This window comes from Ambystoma mexicanum, chromosome 7p (genome assembly GCF_040938575.1).
Source record: "Ambystoma mexicanum isolate Mex_15411 chromosome 7p, UKY_AmexF1_1, whole genome shotgun sequence".
NCBI lineage: Eukaryota > Metazoa > Chordata > Amphibia > Caudata > Ambystomatidae > Ambystoma > Ambystoma mexicanum.
In genome coordinates, this window is record NC_090939.1 from 864,720,921 (window position 1) to 864,735,893 (window position 14,973).

Here is a 14,973-nt window from a genome sequence, read left to right on the forward strand (position 1 = left end):
ATAAATACAAAATAAAATAGATAATGGAGCAGTAAGCAGGCGTAGTGCAGCCAGCAAGTGCTGTGTTTACGGCAGCAGACTGGGTAAGTCTGATAAGTGCATAAAAAAAAGAAGAAAAAGGGAGTGTGGTGGACTGTATGGGTACAGATAGTGCCGCAGTGCAAGGGGTGGCCAGGAGGCAGTGCAGAAAGGGTGGCAGGGTGAGCAGGTACCAGGGCCAAGGAGACAGAGTGTGGCCAGGTGCACAGTGCCAAGAGGGAGCAGATCAGCAAGGGAGAAGGGGAGCAAAGGCAGATGCAAAGAGGAAGGTCTTGAGGTGCTTCCGGAACCGGAGATGGTTCTCCTCATGTTTTAGAGTGGAAGGGAGGCTGTTCCAGAGGGGGGCCCCGGCCGAAGACAGATCTACCCCCAGCTCGTTTCTTTGAGAAACAACTGACCCTGAGGGAGTTAGAGGTAGAGGAGCGAAGAGCTCAAGATGGGAGGTATTTGCGGAGGGATAGCTGAAGGTATTTTGGATTTGTAGTAAATCTTTCCATTTAAGTATATGGTAACAAAGTAGATCTACACAGAGAGCACTTACCGTTCATGACCCGACGCTGTGCATAAACTTAATGCTGCGTGTCTCTAGCGATTACTGAACAGCGATCAAGTTTGTGAATATTATAGTAACCACGCTATTCATTCAGACATTGCGTACTTCCGTCAGGGGACGCCAGAGCATGCAGCGTCTTGTGTTGCCATAGTAATATGTAAATTATGTTGTATCGTCAGCCCACTCTGTTCATGGGCAGAAATGCTGTCCAACTCTGTTCTTGTAAAGGGAGCCGTCCACTAATGTATGAGCCCAGAGAGACAGGCTGATTCTAATATTATCTAAGCAGATTTGTATTTGTCTATACATGTGATTAAGTTTGAGGTATGTAACGTAATGATAGCGCCTAATGAAATTATCACTATGTGTCCAATGACTGCCAGTGTGCTGTGGTCCCAATGGAATCGGCCATACTTAAACATACGCATAATATGGGTTTTAAAACCTAGTTGGTGATGTTCCGGTGGTATCGCGTAACAAGGCACAGGTTGCAGTTGAGAATTCGAGTCACCAAATGGTATTCAGGAAGTGCGGACATAGTCCTGTTGTAGGTAACGTAGTAATTGACCTACTGCTTGTCCTGGCGTTACTGTATGTACAAATATGTAATCATGAGGGTTGCATAGCCTGCTGAACTTAAGTCACCGGTGAGAGTTCTATATCAGGTTAAGCAGCAAAATGGGATCAATTACGAAGAATTGCTGTACCCATTGTCATCAGTAATCAACAGACATTTCGTAGCCCAGAGGATAACATGCAAACAGGCTTAAGTATGCGAATTGTAAGGAAGGCATGGTATCAAACATGGTATCAAACAGTGAAGACAGACACACGTAATCACAGTTCAAGGGTGATTATTGAACTTCAAATGGGCTGGTTGAACGCCTATCTAAACCTAAATCTAAGGATGGGAGCAAGCTACGACCATCAAATAATAATAACGCAGTCCTAGTGGAGTCTGTCAAAATAAAAAGGGCCTATATTAATAAACCTATTGCCAATCCTTACTTCTAATTACAAAAGGGTGTGGGACAATGGTGTATGCAAAAGAAACATGTTCAAGAAACAATATGTCAGGAAGGTGGAGCAGTTGGCTTCCCTTCCCCACATTTTCAGCACAGGGCAAGGCGGCACATGAAGGTTAAGCACACACACTGGCTTCTTGGCCACAAGGTAAAAGTTCAACACATAGGCATCTGGACCTTCCGCCAAAGACTCTCTCCCAATGACCGTCTCTTATTGCAGAGGGCCTGATATAACAAACAAAACACAAAAGTTATTTTCCTTTGTTAGGGTTTTCACATTCACAAGTTCACAGCTGGTCTCACTCGTTCGGGCTTGGACCACGGATCTCCCTTGTTCAGGCTCAAATCTCTTCATATCAGAATCAAAGACTTTCGAATGTGCGATGGGTTTTACTTAAACCGTTTCAGGACCACTCCGATTCACTTCACATCAATCTTCTACTTTCATTTCTCTTGGCAGGATACCTTACAGAGACCTTCCATTGAGCACATTCACAGTGCCGGACCGCTCAGTCAACAGTATTGTATCTTTACTTCTGAAGTTCAAACATTCATCAGCAGTATAATACGCGTTTAAAAAGGTGTTCGTTCCAGCGCTTGTCATACAATGTTGCCGCTTGCAACCTTGACTTCAAAGACTGGTCTTGCATCAGTCTCCCAAACTCAGCGGCAGTGTTGATCTCTTTGTTCTTGGAGCCAAAGACAATACGACAATACCACAGCATCTGCTGCTCCTCCCCGCCTTGGTCAGTTACACGGGAGGGCCTTGGATATCTCCGACACACAATGCAGGATTCTTCAGTCTGGTTTCCGGGCCTTGCGCTTTCTGCCTTGAAGGTTTCTTGAAAGTAACAGCGCCTTACCAAAAAGGTTAAGGGTAATCCGCTTCTTATGAACCCTTTGTGATTTGCCGTCTTTTTCCCCTTGTTCTCAAAACTGCTGTTCCTTCATGTGCTTTTCCTGGCTCAGAGTGTGCTCTCGTGCTCTGCCTTTTATTCATGTGGGGAAGTTTAATGAAAGTCAGGTGTGAGTGATTGTCAGTAATTGCCTGACCTCGCCTGACCATAGTAGCAGGACATGTCGGATACACTGCTCGGGTGTGAGTGTGTTTTCTCCCAGAGTGGGCTGTTTGAAAGTGTTGGAGAATGGAAAGGGGGGGGATAAGGTTCACACATATCCTACCTGGTGGAATGGGGTGAAGGTGTTACAGGGGGAGGGATAGCGCGTCTCGCCATCCGGCTTCCCACTCCCCGGAGACCCCTCACCCAGGTGATCCTCCCGCAAAAGTCCACCCCCAGGGTCTGCATCCAAAGGTGAGGTCTGTGATCTGGCCACCTGAGAGAGAGAGAGATCTAGGACTAGCGGGTGAGACACCTTCTGGTTCCTCACATAATGCTTTGCAGGTGAACTTAAAATAAACAGATTGAGTGTTAAAAGAAACAATGAAGAACTGTTTGTGCATCTTTTTCAGATAATATATATCTATCCCTTCTATTTATGAGTGCCAAGCTTGAAACATAACCTAGAATGCATCTACAGATCCAGAGCAGTCCACCCTACCCTTTTATTCACGGCTACATTTAACTTTCACACAGTCTATTCTAGATTGGGCCATATCTGGCCTCACGGTTTGGCAGCCTTGAATGACTATTCTAGAGTTTGCCTCATGGAAAAATGTAAACTGGCCACCCCTGGAGGTGGAACAGTATGCCACTCACCTTAAGGATAAGATGCTATGCTGTTTCACCACTACAACAGGGCGCAGTATAAAATACACTAAAAAACATCTCAACATAAAATAATGTACAAAACACCTCAGAAACTAACTTTTTGTTCTTTCTTTCATTACCCTTCATTTTCCCTCAGTGCTTTGAGACAGCCTGACGGCCTTTACGAGTTCGACAAGGCAGCCCTTCTGATGGTGGGTGTGACAAAGTGCCATTACAAGTTCCTACTGGGGGACCCCCATCGTCCAAGGGACAGAAAAATCCCTGTACATGAATGTCTAGGAGTAAACGGGGTAAAAGCTCCCTGTGTGTACAGCTAGTCTCCGAGTATTGAAGAGACTAGGGCCCTTTAAAATACTGAAAGGAAAAATCAAGAAACCCAGACAATGGAACGCTTACTTTGTATGCACGGCAGATCCGCTGAGGAAAATCAAGCTGGAAGCTCAAACAGATAATTTGTATCAATTTTCACCTCTGTCGAGGAAAAGGGAACAAACACTTATATACAGTTTAAATGTATCAAACAGTGTACTCTCTCTGAGAAGCGTTGTGGGAGACAAAATGTTAACATCCTCCTATCCTAAAACCTTGGCTGAAGAAACAAATATAACTAGCCTTCCCCGGGCTTACTGGGGAGTTTCTTCAGGAGGAAAACAGATTAGACACAAAGAGCATCAGGAGATCCCAGTGAAGGGGGAATGAGATCACACATAGCAGAGGCCAGTATAAAATGTAAAATGGCAGCTTGTGTCTATATGGGTGTAGACCAGCCCCCGATCACCTGCCTGATCAGTACTGTAAGGCAGAAAAAGGGAACAGCGCCAGACTCGTCCATCAGGTGCATCCTGAACTCATGAAGCAGATGCCAAATTAAATGCAGTCAGCCAAAACAGCCTTGATCATTTTCTGGAAAGATTGACAGCAGGAATGTTGGAGTCCCAGAGAGACCGCAAAGTCAGGAGACCTGGAAGCAAACTGGCAGACCAGACAAGAGCAGATCCTGGGAAGCTGGGACCGGAAAGTCTACTAGACAGTGTGATGGCCTATCAATGCATGGAGGAACCCCTGTTGAGAAGTAAGATTGGAAAAACAAGTTGGGAGAGGTTTGGTGGTACAGGAATACCATGAGAGAAAGGAAAATCTGAACCATGGAAGTAAGAGTTGTCATCGAGTGAGAGATGGAAACCAGGACAGAGACGTTTCTGAGTACCACGTTTGTCCAGGGAAGAGCAGAATAGTGGGAAGATTGCACACGGAGGGCCTTCTAGTTGTGTGGTTGGCTTCAAGTTTCTAGCAAAGGACTTGAATAGGTGTGGTTTGCAATCATCGTAGACCAGCATAGCCCATTGGGAACACTGTCACAATACTACTTTTATGCTCTTTTCTGAACCACGAAATCCTAGCTAAAGTAAACCGTGCATTCTTTGAGCATCCCCAGTACAAGGTTAATAGTAGCTGCAGCGACACCACCAGCTGCACTGTCCAGTTTATTAGCTACAGGTACTATTAAAGAAACAAACCAGGATTCCATTTTGGTGTCTATTTCTACAGGCCCAATTTCTATTTGTTTCATAAGGTGTTTTATAAAATTCATACAAGCCATTGTAAGAAAGGCATGGTATCAAAGTAAGAGACACAAGTGACTACAGTTCATGGGTGTTTATTGAACTTTATCAAGGGTATGTTAAACACCTATCTAAATATAAGATGGCAGCAAGCCACAACCATCAAATAATAACGCAGTCCTAGTGGAGTCTCGGCAAAATAAAAGGGCCTATACTAAACCAATCCTTACCGCCAAGTTACAAATAGTGTGGGGAAATGTTAATGAAAAGAAAAGGGTTCACAAAATGATAAATCTGGATGTTCAGGCTGTTAACCTCCCTTCCCCACGTTTTCAGCACGGGACAAGGCGGTTTACTCGAGCCTAGCACACTCTTGGGTTTCTTTGGCACGATGACACAGTTCCATTACCAACATCAGGGCCTTCTGTGCCCAAGTCTCTTAAGTGTTCAAAAGTCTCTTGATTCAGAGGGCCTGATGTATCAAACAAAAAGTTCCTTTCCAAGTATTAAAGTAGGGCAATTCACTCTTCACCCTGGATCCCCCTCAGCCGGGTTCAGATCCCTTTGCTTCCACAATCTTTCTCGGGTGACTCACGGTTCACCCTGGATCCCCCTCAGCCAGGCTCAGATTCCTTTTGACAATTAGTCTCCCTGAGCCGTGCTTGGACGAATTGCAGCTTGTACTAGCTATCAAAGACTTTCGAATGTGCACTGTGTTTAGCCTGACCCACTGCAGGACCACTTTGATTTCACAGTTCACAGTTTTACACTCTCAGTTGGATTCCTAACAGAGACCTTTGAATGGGCACCCACGTGGTGCCGGACCGACTCTGTATATGGTATCTTTTCCTAGCCTCCCAAAGTTCAGTCACTCCGACTAACCAGCTGTGCTGTCTTTACTGGTGTTGCTTTGTTCGGCAGGGCTCACAATGAAGGCTTCCCTGAGCTGGGCTCGAGCCTTCTATCATATAGCACAGTTCACATCGAAGGCTTCCCTCAGATGGGTTTGAGCCTCCCTTCACGATTCACAGCTCACTAAGAAGGCTTCCCTCAGCTGGGCTCGAGCCTTCTATCATGTAGCACAGTTCACATCAAAGGCTTCCCTCAGTCGGGTTCGAGCCTCCCTTCACGATTCACAGCTCACCAAGAAGGCTTCCCTCAGCAGGGGTTAAGCCTCCTTTCAAAGTTCTCAATTCACAAAAAAGGTCTTAGGACTCCTCGTCCCAGAATGCACCGGGCTCATTTCGCTCCCAATTCACAGCTCCTCAAATTAGCATTTTTTGGCATTGGGAGCTGCTGGGGATGCAGATCTGAGGTTAGGGTTGCTCCACCTCACACTCCGAGACCTGGGTTTGTCTGCCTGGCTCCGGGGAGGAGTCTTGCTGTGGGCTCTGCCAGGCAAACCCAGCTGCCCCTGGTCTTGGCTTCTGGAGGTACAGCTCCCTTTCCACAGTGCAGTCTCCTATGAACTCACAGGGCCAGTGTCAGGGTGGTTTTCTCTTCCTCCAGGTATCCCAGGGTCTATCAGCTCTTGTGGTCTTCCTCTGGCTTCTTTCCCCTTCCAGCATCCCCAACTCGCTCAAAATGTGCTTTCCTGCTCCACCTTTTATGCTGCCTGAGAGAGTCAAGTGAAGTCAGCTGTGAGTAATTAAACTTAAGTGCCTGACCCTGCCTGATCTCATTAGCAGGACAACATGGGGGTGGTTGGTGATGGTCTTTCCTCTGTACCGTAAGGTGTTTTATACGGGTAATCTTTACTACTCCCAATCGTCTCTTCTTCACAGTACTATGTGAAGATTGAGCGGCAGGGGATATTGTGTTTTTGGAAATGTCCAAAAATGGTAGAGAGGTTGTGCGATTGTGGGTAACTGAAAGAAGGGGGATACTGTGTCTCGCTGTCTGGTATCTCTGCCCCACTCCCTGAGGACCTCTCACTCAGGTGATCCTCCCGCACTTGTCAACACCCAGCATCTGGATCCAAAAGCGATGGCTGTGCCCTGGCCTCCTGAGCAAAGGATCCCCGGTGTTTTTCCAGTGAAATACCTTCTGGTTTTTCACACCACCTTCTGGATGCTTCCAGACTGTTTCTGATTTCGAGGCCATCAATTCCAAGCTCTTGTCAGACATCTTCCCCTTTTGCTCCTTTTTTGACCCATTTTAACATTGCTTTTATCACTTCTTTCTGCCGCTTTGCTTCTTGGCCGTTCATTCATTGTAGACAAGTGACCTAAGTATTTGAGGTGCAAAACAAATGAACAGGTAGAATTGATCGAAAAATCACCTATGCCGGCCGGGCTGCCAACGTATTGCTTCCATGAAAAATTTAATGTTATTTAACCTGCATCAGATTTCCTATGATTGTACGATTTCTAGGTGCTTCAAAATCTTGCAAGTTCACCCGAGGAAAGCTCTGACCAACGGCTGAAAATAACAAGGTAAAGGGAGAGCATGGTTTCCACGCATGGATGTTACATTTGTTGAGGTTTTTATGCTGGTTCTCATTTTTACATGCCTTCAAGCTGAGCATATTGTCCGTTATATACTGTACAGCAAGGAGCCCTGCTTCTGAGGGTGAGAAAGATGGGTGAGGAGGGCAGGGGACAAATGGGTGTAGCCAAGCAGATAAGGAGAAGATTAGTAAAGCCTTTTGCATGACAAATTAGCAATGATAGCCTTTTTAAGTAAGGATGGTGTCAAATGCATCTGAGTGCCGCAATTAGTTATGAATAATTTACTGTTTCAAATCTATTCCCTCCTGTGAGGGGTCAGAAACATGAGGCAGACAACTTTGAAGGTTTTTCATGAGATGCCATTTTATTAATTTAAAAGGGTTTGATAAATGCCTCACTATCCCTACCCTAAAGAGAATTTTCCTACCTAGCAAATAAACTAAAGGAAACACTAACAAAGTCCCTCACATTTGTACATACAACAAACCTATGAAGGCACTATATGGCAATTCAAAATAGAACAAAATCACAGTTAAGTCAAACATATACTTAATAACCGTTTCTCCTTGTGACCTAGGTAATGTTCCCTTCCCCAGATTCAAAGCAGGAATATGTAGTAATAGTTTAAAATAGCAATGTTCAGTTTGAGAACAAGGTAATAAGATTCTTCTTGCTCCAACAAGTCTATCAAAGGGGTTTTCCAACAGTTTCAAAAGGAAATATCAAATCTTGGTTTCTCCACTTGTAACTAAATGTTCCACACAACGTTCCTTGATAGCAACAGAAACTGTCAGGATGATTTTACAATGTTTCACAAAATCATGTAGTGGCTTTGCCACTTCTTCTGCACAGTCTTTAACTACAACACAGTACTTCACTATATTTTAGCTGGTCCACTCATCTGCCAGGTCTAACACTACAAAGTCCTTTGCCCTGGTACACTCGCATTTCGGGACTAACAGCTTCTACCTCTACTAGAAGTACTTCTGTGGTAAAGGTTGTTTCAAACAATCTTGGTAAAGTCTTTGGACGTTCAACAACTTCTGTAATGAACATTCCATCTAAAAAGACATACACCACATTGGTGCGGTTTATGCCACATGAAATGCAGGTTATGCTCCTCTCGTCTTTGGTTTTCAACAATATCTGTATCAACAACTTCGGTATGGGTTACTGGGAAAACATAAAACACAGTGATGTTGTTTGTGCCACTCTTGGGATTGATACCTGCAATACAGATTATGCCCCTCTCCTCCTGAATGTTGGCTATCAGGCGAGCAGCTCTTCTGCTACACTGGTTTTCCCACATCTACATCAACCATATGTTGATAATGGATTTTTATCACACTTGCTCTTCTTTGACTTGGGCAATGCTTGTTTGGGTCTTTATTAACTATTGCTTCTTCTCTGTAACCATAGTGTTTGCAATTTTTTTTGGCAATACTGGGAATTGTTGATGTCTTTTAAAATTACCTTCTCTTGGCTTTGGCAATGGTGGTTTCTGTTAACTTTGAAATTATAATCCCCCCAATGTCCTCATTCTGCCACTTTATCTGTTACATATCAGTTTGATATGCAGAGTTATTCTTAGTCTGCTTCTTTATATTCATTCGGCATTCCATATTCTTAACACGGGCTAGCAGGTGATTACGGAGCAATCCGGGGTCACATACAACTAGTGAACTCAAAGGGTGTTGCATACGCGTCCGCTTGCTCTGCTACCTTCGTGTCTTCTGCTTCCTCTGCTTCCCATTACAAGGTAAGAGACTGCTTTCAGGTTCCCGTGGCCCACTCCAGTGCTTGCCTGCTAACGGAGCTCACGTTTCCTGGGGAAAAGCTTTTCAAATAAACGTTTCTCACCGCGCAACCTCTGCATACAAAGTCCTCAGTGGGAAATCTCTCTGAAACAACGCTTCCCACTGTGCAACCTCTGCATATAAGGTCTCAAAGGGCAAGACCCTCACAAAGCCAGCATCCACTTCACACACAGCGGTGGCCCCGGTGTCTCGACCTTCCTGCATCTTCTGCTGCCACTTCTCCCTCTCAGGTGTGGGTCATTACAATTACTAGACTGCACCTTGCAGTCAAGTGCCTCCAAATCCCTCTTCCTCATCCCAGTACTTTGGGCATTGTGGGACCTGATGTCCCCAATGTTACAATTAGCTTTTTCTCTCTGCACATTGTGTTTAAATGGATTTACTTCACTTCCATTATTAATCATGTTTTCAGGGGGAGATTTTGATTGTTTTGAAATCAAAGGAGTGCTAGCTCTATCAGAACTTAAGATGGCATTGTTCATCATACTTCCTACTTGGCAAATCTGAAAAGAAAAGCAAAATAAATTGGTTAGTAAAAGCTACAAATGCTATATGTACATAATTGTTTTACATTAAAAAGAAAATATGTAAGGTGAAGGCTTTGATGCTGGCCATTATATTGTGTGTGTACATACCAGCCAATAAACACTGGCTAGCATTTAAGGGAACTAAATCATTGATAAACAAAGGTTGTGGAATTCCTATAGTCCAACTAAACTGGAAACATTGTTTTTCTACATTTTACTGCTTGCTATAGGCTGGGTGAAGGGACTGGGGTTATCAGGGGGGACGGGTGTCACCACCATCTCTGATGAATGCCTCAGGCTCCCCAGTGCATTACTAGCCTTAGCATCACAAATTGTGAACCCAAAGGCAGGCGTCCCAAGGCAGAATAGGTTAAAGGTTCTGCAAGTGGAAGGGACCCTAAAAAGAGAGATATCTCGGCTGAAAAGAGTGGCCTAAGTGTTTGATAAATGTACATCATCTGGTGGCAAGTGAAGGAAGTCTTCCCGCAGTAGGGAGACCTCCATCTAGGTAAATAGAGCCTGCTAGTTATGCACTTGGGAAAACTACCACAACTCCAGAAGGTACCCCTCCTGGTACCACATTTCATCAGACCATGGTAACCAGATCTGCTACCACCAATGACCGTTTGCAAAAGATTAAGGTATGTTTTCAGATTTCCCAAAACTATATTGATCATGTCTCCAACGCTGACAATAGGAGTACTTAAGCCCAATGAACATTGCCATCATCTGTCTCATGACCTGCAGAGATACAGAGCTGCATCAAGGACTTTGTTTGAGGAATGGTGCAAAACTGAACAAGCTTGGATTTAGTATTGTAAACAAACAGTCAGGGGGCATGACCCATGCACATCCGCACCAAATGAGCCTGGAGCCCTGATGCTCCCGGAAGCTCGAGACAATAACCTGCAGCATACTCGTACCCTCAGAATTCAAGTCTCAATGGGATTGTCCTGTGGTGATGACAATACATGGAAGAAAATAATAAAACAAGATGACTTTTACAAGATCTCAGACTAGGGTTCCACAAGCAGTCAGGAGAACCACGAAGAATCTGCTGCGGCAGCATATTCAAATGTGGGGGTTCCCTTAGAGAGAAACAGCAGAGTACAATTACCCCATAATGGGTCATGTGTGCAACCCGTGCAAGTATACAAGTCCCCAGTGTCAAATCCTGAGTATGGGAATTAGAGCAAGGATTAAGAGCAAGGGAGAGGTCGCAGAGCAGAGGACGGAGGAAGAGAAGGAGGATGCAGAGGTGGTTTGAAACATCATAGGGGTGTTTAGCTGAACAAACACGGGAGAGCGAGAAAAGGAGCAGAGGGAGTTTGAAAACATCAGGAGGTGCTGGAGGAAGAGAAATAGGAAAGAGAGCAGAGGAAGTTGATGAATACCAAGAGGCAGTGAACCAAGTTGTGGCAAGGGAGAGAGAGAGAGAGAAGGAGGAGAGAAAGAGTGAGGAAAGCAGTCTGCTAGGGCAGGTGGTGGAGACCCGTTTGGAAAGGGGGAGGAGTATTCAACAATGAAAAGTGGTTACAAGTAGTTGATGTCGCATAAATGTCTTCTTCATGCCCCTTGGGAGAGTGTTGCTGTCTTGACATTCTTTGATGTCCAAATTGTTCAACTTGTCTGTGTTACCAGCAGCACTTGTCCGTGCTGCCATCAACATCATAAGCTACACCCACCTAGTGTAAAACAGAACATGTTTTCAGTGCTGCGGGTGCAACTGTCTCGGACTAAATGGGAAGTCTATCTTTTTACAAAACAACTGGCATTAATCAAAATTAATGAGGCTGATTAAGTAGCAGGCTAAGGCAAGCGCCCAGTGCTTTTACAATCACAGTAATATGATTTTCAAAGTCAGCAGCTGATCATACTCTAGTCAGAGGATGGCCTGTCTCAGTGGAAATGTCAGTCAGAGAAGTGGGGTGAGAGTGCCAAACTGTTTTCATGGATGCAACCAGAGTCTGAAGATTAGAGGATACTGTGGGGGGTGATAGTGATTAGTCAGGCAATATGTTTATTCTGATCCATGGTCCATCAAACATACAAAATACAAAAACACAATATTGATTAAATCCCATTCCCTCATACAATTCTAAATAAAATATCAAAGCACATTAAATAAAAATTTACACTAACATAATGCAAACATTTCATAAAATCCCATAACAAGGGAATAAAACAATGTGCAGGGAGGACAATACCTAAAATATGAGCATTCAAAGTGACGACAAAAGGCGAAGTACCCGACTTCTAAGGGGGATGCTACATCAAAATGAATGATAGCTAACTATACATCGATATCATTTAGGTTAGCAGCCCCTTCCTGTAATGCATGGCTCTTTTAAGAAAAGACAGCAAGGCCCAGGCTATTAAAACAGAGACAGCAGTCAATAGAAACAAAAGTGAAGGCTTATAGAAGCGGATGTTAGCTTCCCGTAAGACCGGCAGTATGGTCGACCGTCTGATGCTGTTGTATCCAGGGCAGAACAGTAACAGATGGGCCAAGTCCTCTTTTTCACTTCCACATACTGGGCACCCCATCAAATCGGGGTATCCACTCCATTTAGCTGTGTTACCCCCTCAACTGGAGGCAGTCAAATCTTGCATGGGTAATCAACCAACAGTCTTTCTTAGTAGAGCCCCATATTGAGTAGCGCTGTATCTCTTTCACCCGGCTAATCACTGCGTGTTCTTTATCAGAGTTAGTAGCAAATTCTATAAAGGTCCTTTTCATTAAAAACACCTCCCCCAGAATACATTTATACTGCCTCATCTGGACTTTGGTCAGCAAGGTGTCTGGGGGGGAAAGAAGCCTGATGTTACCCTGGGACAAAGCTTTATCAATATAATCAAGCAACAGGATTTTTCTCCAACCATCCCTTAACATTAATGACCTGATTATGAAGTGGCAAAGAGATGCACGTCCATTTGCCCAGATTCAAATTCAGATTATTATTGGAGCCAGCGCCCACTGGTCCTCCCAGAATTCCGTTCCCAATTCCCTATGGATAGAGATACAGGGAGAGGAGCCAGGGAATCGCAGTAGCCTTCGAAAAAAAAAAAAAGGTGGTTTTCCTTTCATTGGATTTCATGTGCTGCCTAGAAACCTCATAACGGTGCTCCATAGAATTTGACAGCTTTCGTCAGGGGAACATTGATTTTGAGGACAACATCTAACGGTTGTCCCTGCAGCGGGACAAAAAGCATGAAATCCCCCACACTTGTTGGGTTAGCTTGGACGACTGTTTTTTTAGTTGTGCGGTCCCCGTAAGTCATTCTGAGACTCTTATCCCCAGGTAGTCAAACTCCTTAACCCTGGGGATAATGTCCCCATTACAAAGCATTGGGCGCATTTTTGCCAGCCCCTTTCTGCCCACAAAGCCCATTACAGCAGATTTCTTTAGATTGATCTTAAACCCCAGATTGGCCATAAAGGCTGAGTGCGCAGCTATCAAAAGTGGGGGTCCAGGCCAGCAGAACAGTATAATCTGCATAAACTAGCACAGGAAAGTCCCCCCCCCCCCAGAACTGGATAATCCGCCTCTAGAAGCCCATTAATATACATTATAAAGCAGATTGGTGCAAGAACGCACCCCTGCCGAACACCACACCGACCTTAAAACATTATGTGCAGTGTTCCCCCCAGGCCACCAAGCATACAAGCCTCATTTCCCCTATGTAGTTCCTCTAGTACCGTCAAAATGTCCTCCGGCATCCCATGGAGCCGAGCACAGCCCACAAGTTTAACCTATCTACTTCATCAAACGCCATGCTCCGATCCTTAAATGCACAGTATACCTCCTCAACCGTGCAAAAGACTGAATTGGACACAAGAAGGAACAAGATGAGGCTCTGTTCCATAGTGCCCACACCAGGGCGAAATTTAAACTGTACATCGGAGAGTACTTCCCCCTCAGACAGCCAGGCCTCTATTAGCCACAGCAAAACCCTACCAAAGATCTTAAAATTCGTATCTAAAAGCGAAATGGGTCTGTACGACATAGGGCTTGCAGGGTCCCCCTTTTGAAAGATGGGAAAAATAATGGCCCTTTTCCACGAAAGTGGATAGAGGCCAGTCTCCATACAAGCATTAAACACTGTCAACAGCGATTAATGGTGCTATGGTGAGGAGAATAACATATGTTGTCGATGCCCCACAGCAAAGTAACTGGGATGCTACATTTTGTATGTCTGTCTATGATCGATCAGAATGTAGCATAAGGACTTGTGAGATGATTCCCTGCATGGACAAACCACTTAACCGAGTAAACTGATTGAGCCATGCACACACTTAATTTTTCCAGTACTAGCGGCAGGGAAGAGGGTCACCCAATTTTCGCCACACTACAGCAGGGATGAGGTTAACTCATTTTATCTGTAATCCAGTTAGAAAGGGGTTTGTTTGCATCATGTTTGCAGCACTCTTGCAGCTAAGTGGGCACAGAGCTAGTTTTTGCCACAATCTTGCAGAAAAGGGGGCACACACTTTTTGCCACATTCTTGCAAAGAAGGGGTCACACAACCATCATTTCTAATTCACTTCCATAGGGATGGGGGCAATCACACAATTCTTCTACACTCTTGCAGGGAAGGAGGCACACAACCCTCACATTTTCTGCACCCCAACACAGAGGGGAGCACGCACACAGAAACACACACACTTTGGATGTCAACAGGTATGCTCCTGAATGGAAAGAGGAATTTGTTGATGAACCATTCAATTTTGAGTCGAGTATCTTCGCGTGGCAAGACCCGTTCCAAAACACCATTACCAAATATTAGCATAGGATACTGCACTATTGCCAGAGATTGCAGGCACAATAACTTTTCAAAAACACTTGATTGGATGCTCTTTTTTCCCCACACCCACTGAGCAATGTGGCAAGGGTCTACCAGCGTGGCTTGTGGATTTGGCACCTCACCCTTGCGTTCACAGAATGGAGACACAGAAACAAGGATATATTTCAAGGGTTTGATTCATACAGTCGTTCAACAAAGAGCATTGAGTTGTTTGCCAGAGTAAATATGTGTAGTGTCAGGATGATTTGTAAAAGTGCCACTAAATAGGTCAGGATAATAAAGGGGACCAGAAATAAAGGATCTGTGTCAAGGTCAATGAGACCTAACACAAGTTCCAAAGGAACAGGAGTGTCCATCTTGCACCCAAAGGGGAACCTCAAAACAATATTAAAGTTCCAAAGTTCACTGCAAACGATGATCCAACAACAGTCCAAAACACAAAACTGTGAATTGTCCAAACCAAA

At 44.6% G+C, this 14,973-nt stretch overlaps 1 protein-coding gene across 2 annotated transcripts in view; it reads right to left on the reverse strand.

Moving 5' to 3' along the window:
- MOSPD2 (motile sperm domain containing 2) overlaps nucleotides 1-14,973 on the reverse strand; it is an 879,929-nt gene that overhangs the window by 83,693 nt on the left and 781,263 nt on the right. Inside the window, exon 14 of one of the 2 annotated variants that reach the window (XM_069637066.1) lies at nucleotides 7,740-9,679. The exons of the other annotated variant lie outside the window; for it this stretch is intronic. Coding sequence (XP_069493167.1) covers nucleotides 9,667-9,679 — 13 coding nt within the window. The 3' untranslated portion in view covers nucleotides 7,740-9,666. Of the gene's footprint in view, nucleotides 1-7,739; nucleotides 9,680-14,973 lie in introns of those variants that run through there. 2 annotated transcript variants of the gene reach the window in all.